Source organism: Haliaeetus albicilla, chromosome 15, assembly GCF_947461875.1.
Source record: "Haliaeetus albicilla chromosome 15, bHalAlb1.1, whole genome shotgun sequence".
Lineage (NCBI taxonomy): Eukaryota > Metazoa > Chordata > Aves > Accipitriformes > Accipitridae > Haliaeetus > Haliaeetus albicilla.
In genome coordinates this window covers 7,080,770-7,099,763 of record NC_091497.1, presented here as the reverse complement: position 1 = coordinate 7,099,763, position 18,994 = coordinate 7,080,770, and the positions used below count along the sequence as shown (strand labels likewise).

At 40.5% G+C, this 18,994-nt stretch overlaps 1 protein-coding gene across 2 annotated transcripts in view; it reads right to left on the bottom strand.

Annotated features, from left to right (window-relative positions):
- Positions 1 to 17,611, bottom strand: part of STK24 (serine/threonine kinase 24) — a 62,502-nt gene extending 44,891 nt beyond the window's left edge. Inside the window, exons 1-2 of one of the 2 annotated variants that reach the window (XM_069802438.1) lie at positions 17,325 to 17,611; positions 243 to 473 (exon numbers count right to left, since the gene is read on the bottom strand). In XM_069802438.1, coding sequence (XP_069658539.1) covers positions 243 to 473; positions 17,325 to 17,366 — 273 coding nt within the window. In that variant the 5' untranslated portion in view covers positions 17,367 to 17,611. Of the gene's footprint in view, positions 1 to 242; positions 474 to 14,637; positions 14,758 to 17,324 lie in introns of those variants that run through there. The other variant, XM_069802437.1, reaches the window with a different exon arrangement.
- Positions 17,612 to 18,994: the final 1,383 nt, after the last annotated feature.

The window sequence follows — 18,994 nt, the reverse complement described above, 5'->3', positions numbered from 1 at the left end:
ATTAATTTAATTTATTTTTGTACAGAAATAGCAAGACACGTGCTTTTTTTTTCTATTAAGTTCTGTCGCATACTTCACAAAATGCAGTAACTCATTCTTTCTTCAGAATTGAAAGGACAAAAATATATTTTTCTTCAACTGAGGTCTGATTGAAACCTTGCCAACAAAAACAGGCACGATTGGATAACTTAGAAAAGAATTACTTATAAAAATCAAATCACCATCATCTCTGAGCATCTTACCTTTAAATAGGATCCATAATATTTAGTTACATATGGACTGTCACACTGACTCAGCACTGTGATTTCTTGTTGGATGTCTTCTATTTCATCTTCTGCTTCTTCTAGGTCAATAATTTTTATAGCAACCACTTTCTGAGTCCGATTGTCAATTCCTTTAAAAACTTCACCAAAAGAGCCCTTACCAATTTTCTCCAGTTTTGTAAACAGTTCTTCTGGATCTGCCTTCAGAGTCTGTTAAAAATAAGAGAAAAGTTACTCAGTATTTGTAACATTAAAATGAAATGCAATATTTTTAAAGGCAACAAACACTTCAAATTCTACACATTCCTATTTATCCAGCTATTCTTTTTCCATCTCCATAATTAACATGTTCTTCCTACATCCCTTACATGCACACACAGCAACGTTTATGCTTCCCTGTATATAAAGCACAAATTTAACACCGTCCCTGTGACAGGGTTTTGTCCTATCTGGCATCAGAAAGTGCTGCTACCTCAATTTCTTTTTCTTTGTCAATAAACTGCAGCCAGGTACCAAGAATGAAAAATCCTTACAAAGATTTGATTTCTGTTAAAACCAAAATAGATCACATACCACTACCAATAAAAGTAAACCTTTCGTCTAGCCTTTTCTCTTGAAATTGGTTCCTTCCCAGAACCCAGGGTCCTACTCTCTTGAATTTTTCACATATCTCATCCTTTTAAGGATTTTGTTCCCACTCTGCAGTGCACAAACTACTATTTCCTTTTTTTTTTTTTTGATGTGACAAGAAATCCTCTTCAATTTTCTCCTACTATGGATCACCTGCGTGAACTGCCATGCTTCCTCCTTATCCCCGACACCACGGTTTTCTGGAGCAGGATTTGTTTTTCTTTTTCTCCTTCTCTCAGTTGGGTAAACTCATTCACTCCTAAATACATCCCATTCCCAGTCATCCTGATTTGAACAGTCATATGAAAACTACAAGTGCTTACCTACATATGCAAATGTAAGACCTAGATGGACCACTTTGCCATATTTGTTTTTCCTCCACTGTCAAGTTTCAGCTAGCTACTGCTGCTCCTACACTTCTCACTTTCAGTGCACAGATCATAATTTCCATTGTGTACCTTCTTAATCTAACAGCAAGGAGCCTTTATAGCTAACAAAAATATACATAAATTATAATTAAACTGGAAAAGTCATAGGTAGAGGGAATAGTCATGAAATGAAGAAAAATAGGATAGGATTATTTAGAATCTCTCCCTTAAGAAATAAAACAAACACTTCAAAAGACTTGTTACTGTTCTTAAAAGGATGAGGTTCATTCTAAGTGAAAATACATTGTTGATATAGAAAAAGGCTTATACAAGAAAAATTCAGTAATGCCTAAATAAGCACAAAACCACGCAGTTTATACTCAGCCAAACTTTGTAGAAGCATAAAGAGGGGAATAATTTCTAAGTTACCACTGACATGCGTTTAGCCAACATTTTCTCTTTAACAATCAGATTTAGTTTATAGAGCATCTCCCACCTATACATCTGTCTATTTCTCCTCTCACATCTCAAAAGTTATGTAATTAACCCATGTAGCCCCAAGAGGAAGACAGTCTAGAAGATATTTTAGTTTGTCTGGAGGTATCTGAATTCCACAGCTGACTTAGGTGTTTTGATGACCAGGTACCTGGTCCCACTCAATTCTTCAGCAGTGTGTTTGTGGAGCAGTCTGGATTCTGTCATCAATTGGCACAAACTGTGAGTACACTACTACTTCTAATACTTTAAAGCAATCTACGAGACATCACAGTTTTCGGATGATCATCCTAGGAATAGATCACTGGTGAGATCAGTCCGAAGAAAAAAACACTATTCTAAGTATACTGCAAGACTTCACCAGCCCCAAGAATTTCCCCCTGATTTACATCTTATTGATCCATCTTTCTATCCAAAGTCAGTTTCAGGAAATAAACAGAAGGGACATGGGGTTTTATCACCCTTTTGCTATTAAAAGGAACAGAGCAAGAGATCCAACTCCCTTCCACTCAAAGAAGCTTGTTCCTCCTTTAATTTCAATGTAATGAGAATTACATACTATTACACACTATTAAATACTGTATACAAAATATGCTAATATATCTCCCACTTGGAAACCAGAACAGGGCACTTCATGTCTTCCAGCAACTGTAGTTATCCTTTAGCTACACACTAGCCCTTACACATGCTTCCTGGGACATCATTTATGAGAGATCACAAAACCAGGAACCAAATCATGCTGTAGCGGTTCTCCTTGTGCCCCACAGAATGCTCTTTTGTCAATATTCGAAACAGTCTTCTCTGAGAATTCTCCATGAATAAAAATAACCTTAACACTTGCATCAATTATTTTCCCTTGTGGAAGACAATTATCAGTCTGTGCTTTCATACATACTGTGTTAGAATTCGAGATGATGTGCTGTAGAGAGCTGTGCATGCCTAATCCATCCACACAAGTCTTCTAGTTCCATTCACTAGCCACAGGAGTCTAAGCATTACATCATTACAAAGGCATTTGGGTAAGTCACAAACCAATTCCAGTCACAGCTGCCTAGGAAATTCCAGTGTTTCACCTCCACAGACTAAAAAGCCAGCAGTACTCAGTTGCAGTGTACTGCAGTTGTTCCTATCGAGAAAAATACAAGGCCTACCTGCCAGCAGCTCTTTGAGATCTGCTGGCTATATGTATTCACCCCCTATTGTCCCTTTTCCCCTCAACCCCCCGAACATCTATTACGATCATATATTAAAGCCCATTACTTCACGACACCACAGTCTTCAGAGACTTGCAGAACTCTCACAGCTTCATTTTTACAGTGTCAGGCTCTTGGGATTCTGGTATTAGGCTGACAGTTTTATAAAACAACTGCAAAAGAACATTTTCCGAGTCATTTTGTGTTAATAATTCCAGAAAAGCAGGGAAGATAACTGCTCCTGGAAGTTCTGAGAAGCAAGGAAGATCTGTTCCCGTTTGATTTTTTTACAATTAAAATTTTGCAGCCCTTTTGAAATATTAATTGTTCAATAATAGCGGGAATTAATATAATTAAAATTAATAATAGTTCCTTCTCCAAGTTCCTTGACAAATTACTAATTCTAATTACAAAAAAAAAACCCTAAAAGCCTCTTCCTTCCCAAATCAGAACTTTTGTAAGTTCTTTTCTTAGTTTTAAAATTTTAAAGTTGCCATTCCTGAATTTTGCTCTGAGCAATAAGAGGTAGTAGTTGTTAAAAAAAAATCTTTTGCTCTGTAAGAAGGTCTGAATTTTCTTCTCAGGAGACCAGGTGTTTGACGTGAGAGCCTTAAACTACTGGCAACCCATGTTTTTGGAAAACTACCAGTTGGCCTCTCTTTAATGATCTGCTCTATTTCAAAATGGTGATATCAGGCCTCCAGATACATAATGAACTGCTTGAATTTGAAAGTACATGAGTGGCCAATTCCTATTCATTTTTCCACGATCACACCTGGAAAGGATTCTCACCAAATTTAGTTTTGTTGGTTTTTGTAAATACTTCCAACAGAGCCAAAATAAACAAATAGCTTCATAAATATTCTCTCTGTATGACTGAATAGAGAAAATATCTTCCACAGATTCTGTCACTACAGTTTTGCTGAATCTACTCTTTGCAAGCTTTCACTAAGCATATAGCTTTTTCCTACTAACATTAACATAAGGGAACCGATAAAAAAGCCTTCATGTAACTGAGCACACTGAATATTGCTAGAAACCACAGAATAGAACAGCAGCATCTGCTGCAAAAGGATAAAGCTAATCACTTTGTTTAATAAGGAGCTAGATCTCTACTACTAAAACATTTCCTTCAAACTGTGTCACGGAATGCATATTGTGCCAAATCAAAAACAAATTCTGGAACATTTAGATCTAATGATTTCAGAATTTTCCATTTCCATAACCACTTGAATTAGTTTGGTTTTTGTTTTGAATAGTTTTTCACACTTCTGAACACCAATCGCAACCATCCAGTCTCAGTCTCCAGCTTGTTTAGCCATGCAGAACAAAGTTCTTTACTTTTCACGATAAGCAGAGCCACCATTCACCCAATAACTTGAGCAACTTCTCTGTACCTGTTCCACATTGGATTCATTACTTTTGACCTTAATCAGCCAGCAAAACATACTTCACTTAAAATTTAAAAAGTCTTGTCAGTATCTAACATTACTGTTGCCCACTTCTACAGAATAAAGATAGTCCAATACATTCTCAGATCCTGTTTATTCAATTTGGCCTCATGGCTCCAACTCAGCTGTAACCAACTAAACCCACTCACCTCTTCCTAATCCTCTGCATTTCAACTAATGAGCTATCAGCCTATTGCAAAGGTTCTTTGTAATAATTCACACTTATGACACCTTGCACTTCGTGCTATTTTGTTCAGTAATTCAAATCCTCAAGGTTACGTAGTTCTTCAGTAAAGGCCTCTCAAGTATAACGGGTGCCTTTAGATTTTGCACCATCAGCGAATTTTATCAGTATGCATTGCCTTTTTTTATGCTAAGGTCACTTTTCAGTCACCAACTATCAAGAACAATCCTGGAGAAAACAGCAGTATCATCCACTCTGACATCACCTCTCCAGTACTCTCCTCGTAGCCAGGACTATACATGTCTTACAATGTATTTATTTTTATGAATCTCTAATTCTCATCTGCACTAACTACCCCTATAGCTCAACAGAAAATGTTACTGAAATTCAATCTAGTTAGATCAAACTTTATCCATAACCATTCTGACCTAAGATACAGCTTTAACTGAGTCTTTTTCTCCATCTCATTACAGTTCTTATTTCTAACCTCCTTTTACGAAGGGTTATTCATCCAGTTATTGTAGAAAAGGGTTTAAAAAACCCTATTTTTCTCTTTAACTTACAAGAATTACAAGCCATCTCCATATTGAAGTTCTCAAGTTTATTTGGGCAACTGATTTTACTTGCAGATCTCTAATTTCTCTATGCCTGCTCTTTATAATAGACAATCATCTTTCAACACCTCATTTTGTATACTTTTCATTTCACCAAATCAATTTCCAATTAATCAGTGCAATCCTCATTCCCTATCAAAACTGAGCCCAAAATACCATCATCTAAAGATGTTCAGAGATTTCCGGTGAAAATAAAATACCACATGATGAACCAGCTTGTGATTGTTGGTGATTACTGCTGCCTGCTACCACACTTGGAGATCAAAAGAACATTTTGAACCTTGTTCATGTGCATGCAGATAAACCTGGACACACACTGTAATAGGATGTTGCAGACAGCAAGGCCTACAAAATCATTAAGGACTGGAGAACTAATGGAAGGAAAAAAAAAAATCCATCAAGATAACTTCTGGCTCTGGAAATCCTCGAGTAGTAAAATTTAGCAGAAGCTGCAGAAGTATGCCACAGAAGTATTACAGGTTACTGTATTCTTACACTTTAGACATCTTCCAATAACCACTGTCAAAGACAAAACACAACTAGATAGCCCTATGATCTGACCCCATGCACCTGATAAGTTCTCAAATTATTTGCATCCAAGTCAGAACTTCAAACACAAATTTTATAGCACAGTCAATGCATGTTATAGTACAAAATTAAGAACACTTGAAATCAGAGAGGAAGACTTTCAGGCCACTGCCATTTGAGGAATTGTCTTTGTGATTTCTTCCTCCGCCCCATAACTGCACATGACCACATTTTCACATTCTAAACAAGACGCTGTGATTTCTTTCAACTGATAAAAAACAAAAGATAAAAATAGAGGGAGAAAAGAGAGGCATGACATTGTTTCTCACACCACTCCTGCAGGTTTGTTCATTGTTAATATATGTGGTGATTATCCGGTGTTCCTTTCACACAGAAATGTCAACTTCAGACAGAAATTAGTTTCAGAAGATCATAACAGAAACACCAACTACTTCATATGTATTCATCAGAAGCAATTGAGAAGTTTGAGTATCTCAGGTTAGGTGCATAACCTACCACATTAAAGGAACAAAACAACTTCTATCTTCTACAAGAAGGTGGATCAACTTTTTGCTCAAACTTTTGTACTACTTACACAAATAAATCTCTTTAATATGGAAACAGTGTACCAAACCATTCATTTTATGACACCACCACTAGGAAGCTGCAAGTGGTAGTAGTGGCAGACTCCCTCCCTGCGATGGACAGAAGTCCCAATCTGCTGATCTGACCTACTGTCTAGGACAGCTTGGTGCTTGCCAGGGACTCCAATCCAGTACATTTTGGAGAGACCGCTGAGGCTTGTTCAGCACATGGACTATTACCCCATGTTACTCTTCCACATCAGGCACCACTGAAATAGCCTGGGGAGACCTGGTGCATATCAAGCATGACTACACAGCGTCATATGCCATAGGAGCATAAGTGGTTTTCTCCTCAATCCTACTGGTGAAGGGCTCAAGGAAGAGTGGACAGATCATGGATCTGCCTGGAAGAATTCCAGGGGAAACAGTCCTAGAGACAAGAGTCATCAAGGGGAGCTGGTTGATTTTCAAGGATTACCACCTCCAAGTTCAAGAATGATCCATCTGACATGCAGGAACAGAAGAAAAGGTGGTAGGAAGACTTGCATGGGTGAAAAAAGAAACTCCTGACTAAACACAAACATAAAGAGAAAGCATACAAGAGGTAGAGGCAGCGTCAAGTGACCCAGGAGGAATATAGAGACATTGTCCAAGGATACAGGGATGAGGCTAGAAAATCAGCAGCACGAAGCCCAGCTGGAGGCCAGACACTACACAGGGGTCAATACTGTTCAGCATTTTCACTCATAACCTGGACAATGGAGCAAAACACACCCTCAACAAGTTTGGCAATGACACAGAACTGGCAGGAGTGGTTGATACACTAGTTGTGCTGCCATTCAGGGTAACCTTGGCAGTCTGGAGAAATGGGTCAACAGAAACCACATGAAATTCAACAAAGGCAGATGCCAAGTCCTGCACCTGTAGAGGAGTAGCACCATACACCAGTACAGGCTGTGGACTGACTGGCTGGCAAGTGGCTTGGAAGAGAAGTCATGAGCATCCAGGTGAACATAAGCCAGCAATGTCCCACTGTGGCAAAGAACACCAACAGTATCCTGGGCAGCATTAGGAAGAGCATTGCCAGGAGGTCAAGGGAGGAGATCCTACCCCTCTACTCAGCACTGGTGAGACCACATCTGCCGCGCTGCATCCAGTTCTGGGCTCCCCCGTACAAGACATGGTCATACTGGAGCGAGACCAGTGAAGGGCTACAAAGACAGTTAAAGACTGGAGCATCAGACATATGAGGGGAGGCTGAAAGAGCGGGGATTGTTTAGCTTGGAGAACAGAAGGCTGGCGGGGGTGGAAATCTTATCGTGTGTGAATACCTGATGGAAAGGAATAAAGAAGACAGAGCCAGACTCTTCTCAGTGGTGCCCAGTGGAAGGACATGATGCAATGGGCACAAACTGAGATACAGGAAATTCCATTTAAACTTCAGAAGAAGGCGGGGGGGGGGGGGATGACAAAGAAAAAACCCTCACCTTTCTTACTGTAAGGGTAGTCCAGCAATGGAATAGGTTGCCCAGGCAGGTTGTGGATCCTTAGAGATATTCAAAACTAGGCTGGATGTGGTCCTGAGCAACCTACTCTAGCTGACTCCGCTTTGAGCAGGAGGTGGACTAGATGTGCTCCAGAGGTCCCTTCCAATCTCGGCTATTCTGTGATACACCATTTCTGTGACACCAAGAATTATTTTTACTGCTAAATTTACTGTGTGAATACATGAATTTATTTTGAAAAGAGACACCATTGCTACACATCATTTCTTTAAATTAATTTCTCTAAAGACCAGAGAACAGAAATCTACCAGACAAGTTCATACAGGCAATTTTCTCAAGTACCCAGAGAACTTCAAGCCTAAAAAGCCAGTCAAACTAAACAGCTGGCACATTTGATGTCAGCCTGCTTCATACAGTTCTCCATTTCAGAAGCAGCACTGTGAAGGTTTTCCTGTATTGCCACTTGCAATCTTTCAAAAGCCATCTAAAGCCTATTCACCTCACACAGACCAGTATTAAACAGCTTTCATTTTTACTTTTAACCCCACAGAGCTAGCTGAACAAGTGGCAGCAGTGGAGATACACTGTAAATTTGATTAAAATGCACAAATTCAAACCATGCAGCCCTCCCACATGCCTGCGCTACCAAAGCAGGGCTGGGGGGGCAGGGGCGGTAAACAAACCAAAAACCCAAAGCCACAACCAAAGAAAAAAAAAAAAACACCAACTCCGTAAAACACTCATATAAGATGGTTTCACATCAGGAAAAACTACTTCCAGGAACAAGAAGCCTCAAATTTTCCTATACAATGTTCTACCTTTCTCTGAAGCTTGCAAGTTTTTGCTTTCAGGTATATATATACATCATATATGAATAACTGATACAATACACAAGATTATTTCCTGCAGTTGGTGGGAAGCTTAAATAAAACAGAGGCAGTATGCAGAAAATAAGTTACTCAATTTTACTGCACTTTGTCAAGCCCTATCTGTATTTTCAAAGAGCAGCTAACTAACCCCAAAGGACAAAATATATTACAGTATTTATAGTCTGGGACTTTTATCTAAACAAGGAAAAAAAAAGGAATTTTTAAGCAGCCTTAAAATTTGAACCAAAGGGAGCTATCTCTCAGTTTCATCTATTGACAATAAAGTAAAATCAGCTGAACTAGGGTAGCCACTTTATAATTATCATGAACAGCAACGACTGATTTTTATTTTCTTTTCAGAAGACTAATCAGCAAAACATTTAATGAAAAGCACAAAGACTAGAATTAAAGCATTCATCTGTACTAACCAGATGTAAAACTAAGATCTAGCTGTTTCACTGAGAATTTGTCAATTATCAAAAAACAATCAAAAGATTGTTCTTTTCTTTTATTCTTCAAGCATACGCATTCCATATTTCTCATTTTCCATTTCCAATATTGTAATTATTCAATTCAGAGACACACTACCATAAGGAAATTGGTTTCTTCTGGGGCAAAAAAAAATGCTAAGAGTTGGAAGAATTAGCAATATGTTAACTATCATTAAAAGGAACAACTGTCATAAATTCTGCAATGAAACTTCAGCGGGTCATAATGGGGGGGAACGAAGAATAAAGCTGTAAAACCTTCCATCTCAAACACTTCAGATGTCACAAACAGATGAGGACAAAAACATTAAAAAGTTGCCCAAAGTTAGCGTATCATAAAAGTATTCCTCAGCCATTGTATAATCCTCTTTCCACTTACTTTCAAGGAAGATGCACTTATCTGAGATTCAGAATACAAAACATTCAGTTCTTTATCAATAGCATGGATATCCAAAGCATGCTTCCAAATTCCCAGTGAACTAATACCATTTTCTGGGTGCAATTTTCTCTGCACAAATCACACTGTAATTTTATGGTATTTTTCATTCAGATTTTCATTCAGAAAGCTGTTTAGTGTACAACAATAAGAGTTTAATACCAAAATTAATAGTTACCTAAATATACCCTGCTTTTTACAAGCATTCAGAAAGAATAAACTTCAATTAAATATGCAGAATTTCTGTATAGTTTCTCAGTCTTTTTTTTTTAAATATAACATCACTAAAAACTTTTATAACCTGTAGCTGAGTTCCTCCTTTCCATCCATTACACTTTTAAAACATAAATTACTGCAATAGAAAAATCTCACCATGCCTTGAGCACAGAATGAAAAAAACAAACAAGTATCATCAGTAGACACAGCACAGCAGTGAAACCCAAAATGTATTTTAGACACCGAGAGACAGACAGCTAAGGAAAAGAGTCCCAAACAATAGTTTTATAACAATGTCTCTCACTGTTTCCTCTTACTAAAAAGATCAAACATGGTAAAAAAAAAAAAAAAAGAAAAAAATCCCTCTCAATTAGCTAAGCTATTGATAAAAAGAAAAAAGAAAGTAGTGGCTCTTTGTGGAAATTCCCACCATTAAGACAAATGGCTGAATAAATAATGCTAATAGAGGCATTTAGAAATCTATGTTGCATTAATACTAACTGAGGAAAAGAAGAAAAAGAATGAGTTTTAGGATCTACAGCAATCTCATCATTTGAGGGGAGACTCTTCTTGCACCCATTCTATCATCTGACAAGAAAATCCAAATGTATGTCTCTTAAGAAGCTGCCTAACAGTGCAACTAAAAATAGAATAGAGAGTACAAGTGTTCACAAAATTTTCCTGTTTCAAGCCTCACTTTCTATGGAGTTACACTGTAGAAGGCTCTTAGTTCTATACTAATGTAGAATCAACACATAGAACAACCTGATGCTTGGGCAACTTAAACATTTATTACTCTCAGATCTGTTCTTGTCCACTAAGAGGAAACAATTCCATGCATAAATACCTCCAATAAACAAAGTATTTACTGGCTTATGAAAGCCATTTCACTGAAAAAGACTGTCTATTCAATACACCTCTTCAAAAGTAAACTACATTTATCTGATTTTGGACCTATACATCCTGAACATATCCAGGAGTTTGTTTCAGGTAATACACTAAAGCTTAAAACAAGCTTGGGAAAACAAACAAACAAATTTTACTTACAACAACTAACTTGTGAAAGCCATCATCACCTTGTACTGATCATGGCTCAAGACTCAATTAGGCATACAAGCCAAACACATCAGCTCAAATGAGTTAGCAATTTTGTCAAAATGAAGTTGCTACATTCACAGTCAAGCTTCTCTGTACCAACAGAATTGGAATATGGAAGCTGAAGACCACCTAATGATAGGTTAGGAAACCCGAGATCAAAATTGTTCTGAGACTGTTCTCATGTAGTATAGAGTCATTTTGTTATCTTTATGGCGTCTTCTCATAAAAATTCTCTCACAGAATTTCTCCCTCTACATCTCAAATTCAGTACACTGAAGGGATGCTTCCAAATGTATCGTCTCTCTTATAATTGTCAGGTGCATACATATACATGGAAATTTACCCCCCGATTAACAGATGTATATGGACAAATTCAAAGTCCTCAATTTAAAGAGTTTACAAGTAAAAGAGGTTTTGATTATATAGCTGCATCCACACAAATGATTACTTTTAGCCACACACAACATTAAACAGTGCTCCACCAATGCAGGCAGGTGTATCGCCACAAAAGCAACAGCCAGGTCAAATTATTCTAGCATGCAGTATTTTGTATTAGATGCCTTGCTAGCTTTGTTCATCAGTGTTTGGTACATGTCCCCCTGCCACACCCAAGAAAGGGAGCATGAAAAGAATTTAAGCAATATTTAAAAATATAGCCAAGATACATATAACCACTTCCTACCTCAGAAATAGACAAGATGCCACTATGTAAAAGTTGACATCAAAGCCTTGTACAACACTCATAACACAAGCCCCAGTATTTAAATGTATTTACCGCATCAGTAATTTTTTGTCTCTCCGGCAAACAAAGATGGCAGTTGACTAAAGGTGCACCTTAGTCAAGCATGAAACTGGTCAATGAAACTTGTCATATGGCATCGGTTTCCCTGTTCTGGAAGGCCACTGATGGAACTATGTTCTTCCTGTTTAGAGGCTGTTGACACTAATGGTGAGACAACAGTTCAGACAGAAAGGTGAACATTGACATTCGCCACTCAGTAACTGACAAAGACAACCAGTCATCTTGGATGTGACTGATACCAGAGCAAAGATCCAAAACCAGATTTTGTAAGCTCAGCCTTTGGAAATTAGAGTACCTTTCCTTACCTCCTCTACCTCTGTATAAACATCCCACCTTACCTCCATACGAACATTGAAAATTAAATAGAATCCTATAAAGCCTGTCTAAAAAGCCTAGCTCCAAAACCACAGAAGGGCTGAAACAATGTAACACAGAGATTCATAAAAAATAAGGATTCACTATTGTCAATCCTTATTCCAAAAAGCTGTCCTAATAAATCCTTCAGCTACTTATGAAGTGATGAAATCAACCCCAAAACCTAACAGACTGAGTACCTCAAACTGCTCCTCAAAGACAGAGCAGTCTATACATTACAGTTAATTACCAGTTATTTTCCACCTAATAGAAAAATACCTGCAAAGGTCACAGGAAGACAGAATAAAGCAGCTGAAAGACTGAGAAAACAGAACTGCAGTCATTTTAACCGTACAGTCTGAGTTAACAGCACCAGGATTTAACAACAGTATCCAAATTGAAGCCTCCCCCTGCAAAAATGACTTCCTAGGAAACTAGATAAAGCACAACAGCAAGAAATCACCCACAGTAGCATGTCCAAAGGAAACCAACTCCAACTCCTGCACACATGCTTAATAACAAGATTTTGGGGGTGTTTGAGGACAAAAGCCTAGTATCCACATATTCCCTAGAAGTTACTACACGACTTCCTAGTATCAATAGTCCCACTGTTGATAAGAGTTGACTTCTCTAAAACAGCTCCATACATCTATTGCATAGCCCTGACACAGCCTTTGACCTACAGATAGAGAACATGCTGACTTTGTTTTCACAAATTAAAACTCTTCAGTCCAAGGACTGAGCTTGTAATATGGCATCATGACATCTATCCCCAGGATATTTTAAAACAGATTAGCCATGATCGTAACAATCCAAGGATCTGTCAAATAATTAAGTCCTGTAAGTTACTGCAAAGTATATATCAAACTGTAACTTAAACAGTAACAGTGAGCACAAACTTTCAAAAAAATTCAAATTGGGGAAAGTTAATCTCCTACACAGAAGCTGCAAACGGAAGGCAGCAGAGGCTACATGGCCTTTCCAGTGCCTTTGACTTAGCAACCTAATGTTTTGCAATTACCAAAAACAAAGCTCACACACGAAGTAGTTATTATAAAAGGACAATGAGTTATAATAGGAAAGACAGTAATATATATATATATATAGCGTGTAAGAAAAAAAGAACAGCCATGCTGGATCAGAACAAAGGATTCTCCAGGCCAGAACACTTCTCCCACAGGAGTCAAAAGTGAACATCCTGGGAACAGTGCAAGAACAGATAAGTAAATAGCAGTATTTCCCAAAAGACTCTTCCAGTCTCCAGCAAACTGACAATTCAGATGCTTTCTGAGCCAGAAATGGTGCCTTTATACTTAACAACCTTTCTTTTCTGTTCATTTGTCAAGTTGCCATTTAAATTTAGTTAAACTTTTAACATTTCTTGAAGCAAGACAGTGTGCATGTCAATGTTTATTTACATTTTGGATGAAGAACCTGTAGCTCTTGTACTGAAAATACCAATGAAGAATGAATAAAAATACCTTGCTGCATGAACACTGTTACTGTTACCAAAAACTGAAAAGGGAGGAAGATAAAGAAAGGGTTTTATCACACAGAAGAGGCTTTGGCTTAAAGATGATGCATTTGAAAAGCATCTTAGGAATTTTATGATACCAACATGTGGGCATACCTAAAAATACAAATAAAGCTTCCCAGCAAATTATTTTTCGGGGGGGGGGGGGGGGGGGGGGGGAAGGTTCAGGGCATTTAGGGGAGAGTGGGGCTGGGTTTTTTGGTTTGTTTTTCCCCCCTTTAGGAGACTGAAACAGGAAAAAGGTGGCAATAGTTACTTCTAATCAGTAACTCTGCAGTCCATCAATATCAGTGTTCATTATGCCACAGACTGTACTTGAAGCTCTCACTCACCTGAAACTTTTAATTACCTTTACTATGGAAGCACTTAGACTTACAACTAGAAGTCAAACCTAGATCCATTCTAACTGTGGCACTGTACTGCCTGAACACGGCTATCTCCAAAAAGGCAAACCACCTGCGGGCTTTTCTCACTCCTCTGGGATCTGAAGCTGACAGAGCCATTTATCTTTCCTCAGAAGGGGCTTAAAGTATTCTTACTGTTATTACCATAATATAAAGCTCATTTTAAAGTAGGTTAATAAAATCTGTTCTACACAGTTATTTCACACAGAAGTACATAGAAAAGCTAGGGTGAAAACACTGCTTTTCCGGTTCTCCAACTTCAGAAACAAAGAAAAATACAAGCAAACCAGATGCAGCTTAACCCCAAAACTTTTTAAGTGGGGAAAGAGAGGAGAAAGACATTTAATCACTATTCATTTTAGCATTTCATTGTTAAAGATTACCTTAAAACTGGCTGCCGCCACATATCCAACAGCTTTATGTACTGCAGTACTGTGTTCTGCAGCTTAATTCCTTAAGATTTTCTCTGCCAGCCTACATTTCCTGAGCTTTTTGGTCCAACACACTCATAACACGCTTCAAAACACATTACGGTTCACCAAGCACCCTTACCATAAATTTATAAACACAGTACTTTATTATTTAAAATATAGCTTCCATAAAGTAGCTATAGAAGCTTACCACAGCCTTGAAATGCAGGCCAGTCTGAAAATCAAGGTCATACGCACTTATTCCAAGCCAGCCTTGCAAAAATCTCATGCATTACAGACAAACAAGCATCCTCCTCAGGCCACTTCTATAAAGAAGACAACATACCCTCAGTTTAGTAATGATGCACCTTCTCACCACACAAACTCACATCTACGCAAAGCCCTTAAACCAAGGACAGCATAAACTTTGAGTCCAAACTTATCTGCTCGCATAGACATTTAGGTCAAAACCCAACTCTGTTTTTATTCAGGTTACAACAGGCCCACTTCGCAGCAGACAGCAAATCTCAGGTTTTGACAACATTCCAGCACCATCCTATATTCCCTCCCCAGTTTTTCATTCCTTTGGCTCACTCTCTACCCACTCACTTTTTATGCATCACTCTTCAAACATCAATCAGATACGTTGTTCAGAGAGAAATACATTAATCCTTCATTCCTCTGCTCTATTTACACACTACTCTGCTCACGCCAAACAGCATTAATAAAGCATTGTCCCTGCATGTGATTTTTTGGGGGGGTCAAGAAGTTACACTTGTTCACACTAGGACACTGACTGCTCTCTTGTGTAATTACACAAAGAATGCGGGAGAAAGCTGCATAACTTGTCACTGACGCTGCTTACACCGTTTGTTGCAGAAGCTGGTAGGTGGGGAGGAGGAATCACACTACAGAAAAAGAAAAGATAGTCCCGTGATTTAGGCAATTTAATTATAACCCAGGGAACTAAGCTCTATTCCTTTCTCTTCTACATAAGAGAAAGTCCCAAACCATAACCTTTGTCTTAAGTAGATGTCACACGCTGTATGTACCTTACTCTTTGAACATTTATGTGCAAATAAAATCAAGAAGAATCATGTACAGAAAACAGACCACCATAAAATTGCTATATACTCTGACAGAATGGAAATGGATATAGACATCTTGAACTGGGTGCAGAAAATTAGCAAGTAGTAATCAGATTGCTGCAAGACTTTATGCCTCTACCTGTCAGCAGGTCTCCTCACTTTAACAGTGTAAAAAAACCACCAAAGTTCACACTTGAGAAACTCTCATAAAAATACAATAAAAATTCATGAGAAAAATAACACTGTCCTGAATAAGAAGAGATTTGAAGTAAACTCCCAAATTACCTGGACTAACAAAAAGCCTGAGTATCTACCCATTTTGTACAGCTAGCAGTATTGCAAACTAAGTAAAAAATCAAGTCAATAAAAAACGCAGGTCCTTACAAAGATCATGCAGTAACACACATAAGCAGTACATGCATATTGCTGGAATAATCTTCACTCTCTCACCTCTGAGCAGCTACAAATCTGACTTTCTAATTCTAAAATATTACAGATTCTGTTTCAAAGTAAGTAGATAGTCGTCTTGGTTCTAACATGTTTCAAAAGGATAAAAAAATGCAACATTAACCTAGCCCTAGCCAAAGCAAGAAATCCTTACTTCTGTCACTGGCAATCGGCAAACTGCTCATACTTGGAAGGTGAACTTGAACACTCAACAGCAGTACCTACAGTGCAATAAATTAATCAGTTCAGAGTGAGGGCCTACCTGCTCTATTTGGCATCCAGTACTATGCCTGAGCATATAATTCATGCTATGCCTAAGCATGTAACATTTTAAATCCAAATCCTCAGGTTAGGCAAAGAAAAGAGATTCATGACTTAGAATCTTGACTCACAGAAAAATGAACTACAGTAAATCAATACTTAAACCAAACGAAGCACAAAAACTTCCAATCCAGGAGACAAATTGAGAAAAACTCTATGTGCCATTCCTAAGTTTTTCTTTTGGAGGTTGGGGCAGGGAAGTTTCTAATAAGATGTGAGAAACATTAGAATAACAACACACAGATACCAATGACCTTAATGTTTTTCTGGCAGTAGTTTGCATTTGGACTAAGAAAAACGGGGGGGGGGGGGGGGGGGGGGGGCGCAGCTCAGTCACCAGAAAACCACACCAGTTATTTCAAAAATATAGTTACAAGACAGAACCAGCAAATTCCATCGTATAACAACAGCTTAGCTAACCAACTCTCGAACACAGGAGCCAAACACGATCCCCGAACACCCACCTCAGGCAGCACTCCCACTAGCCAGCAGCACCACAGAGATGGGCACTGCAGCATGCGCTGAAGGTCAACATTTTCAGGCCCTGTTTTTATGTATGCTTCCCCTAATCACGTCAAGATAACGGGACCCAAAATCGCCCATCAAGACACGCTTCACTTCATGAATTAAAACACCGAGGAGAACTACCGGACGGGGGGGGGGGGGAAGACACGACACACCCCTCCGCTCCGCACACTTGCAGCAAAACAGAGGCTATTGAGGAAGAAGATAGGGAGGAAGGAGGGAGGGATTCATCAGGCGGAGGGACCTCGTCAGGCGAAGTGCTGATAGCACGTTTCGTTTCCACGGGTTACGAGATCCCGCTCCTTCTCCCCCCCCCCGACCCCCCCCCAGCCCAGCCCAGCCCCCGGGGCCGAGTCAGAGCGAAGAGGCGTCTGTGTCGTCGTCGTCCCCAGGAACCCCCTCACCGCCCCCCCCCACACCCCCAGCCCCACTCGCGGGGAGAGGCGGCGACGGCCCACCACTCGCTTCCCCCCCCCCCCAAACCCGCCCGCCGCCGGGGGAGGCGGTTGCCCCTCACCTGCATCCCCGGCAGGCCCGTCTGCACGGGGGAGTGAGCCATGGCGGCGGCGGGGACGTGGAGGGCGGAGGGGGGGGGGGGGGAGCCGGGTCTCCTCAGGCGGCTCCGGGGGACAGGGCTTAGCTCATCTCCACACTCTCTCACAGGCACACACAGTCCTCCTCCTCCTCGCCCTTCCCCCGAGCGCTGGCGCGGTGGGAAAGGGGCCGTCCCAAGCTCGGGCTCTTCAGGCCCCCGTCACGGATGCAACGGCGACGGCGGCCTCCTCCTCATCCCTCCTCCTCCTTCTCCTCATCCCTCCTCTTCCTCCTCCTCCCCCGGCCGCGCGCGCAGGGCGGCCGTTACTGGCGCGGTCGCGCGCCCGCCCCGCCTCTCCTACCCGGCTACCTGCACGCGCCGCCCCACCCCACCCCCCCCCTCCCCTCACGAAAGGGCCGAACGGTACCGCTGGGTACGGAGGAGACCCAGCATCGCGGGTTCGAATCCCCTGAGCACCTCTAGGGGTGCGGGTTGGCGGGCGCTGGGTTTCCATCGTCGTCGGGGCGGCGAGGCGGGGGGAGGCCGCGGCCTTACGGGCTTTTGTTGGGTTTCTTTTCGGTGTGTGTGGGGGGGAGAGATCCCGAGCGGCTGCCGGTGGGGCTGGGAGGCCGCTCACTTAAAATAAGGAGAGTGAGGGGTGAGGCAACAGATCAAGATGGCGGAAACCCTGGGCACGTTGTGGTGTGTCCTCTTCCTGCCTCCCCTACGCTTGGAAGCTTCGGGAAAGGTCGCAGTCACGCTATCATCCCGCTGAGGGATCGCCCCGCTGAGGGATTTGGTTTCAGGTACTTCCCATTCAGAAGTTGCCAAAGCACCGAAATGACGGCCGGGGTTTTGCGGTACTTCCAAAATGGAAGAACGGTGGGCCCGCAGTCGGGTCCCCCACCCGCAGGAGGAACCCTGGACCCGTGCAAAACCCTGAAGGATGGGGCGATGTTGTGTTCCTCATGTTTGGCCTATTTAAGGTGAGATTCAAGAGCTCCTTCGCACAGTTGCCAAACGCGCTATGGAGCGCCCTAAGATTCTCTTTGCTTTTTTTCCCCCGCAAAAAGCTAGGTAGTTTCATGAGCGTTAAAATGGTTGAAACCTGCTCAGCCAGTGGGTCTGGGATCCACAGGACGGCGGTTCACTCTCTTCTCGACTGAATTAAAGAGAGGGGTGAGCATCTACCATGGCTACCAGTAGGTAATCCACCAGAGAGTTTGTACAAATCTTTTAACTGCAGGAAACACTTTAAAATATAAAATAGTCTTACTGAAACGTGATTAGAACTCCCACTGAAGTCTTTCCTATAGTTATGCTTTGTTGTCTAATATGGGCTGAGCTAATGCTACACGATCTTGTTTTCCTGAAACCTGTAGAAACATAAATGTCTCTAAGATTCCTACCCCTCAAACTCATATAAAATTAGCTAACAAACAGCCTTATACAGGCATGTCTGTGTACACACACACAAACACACACACACTGATTTTTTTCCCTGAGAAGTTAGACTAAATATACCAGCTCTTGAGTGCAGTGAAACACGGAAAAGAGGATGGATAGAAATTGTGTAGAAAATTGAACTATCGGAGTTCTTTTATTAGTTATTCATGAAGGAGTTGCTAGTGTCCTTAATGTTGGAATGGAGT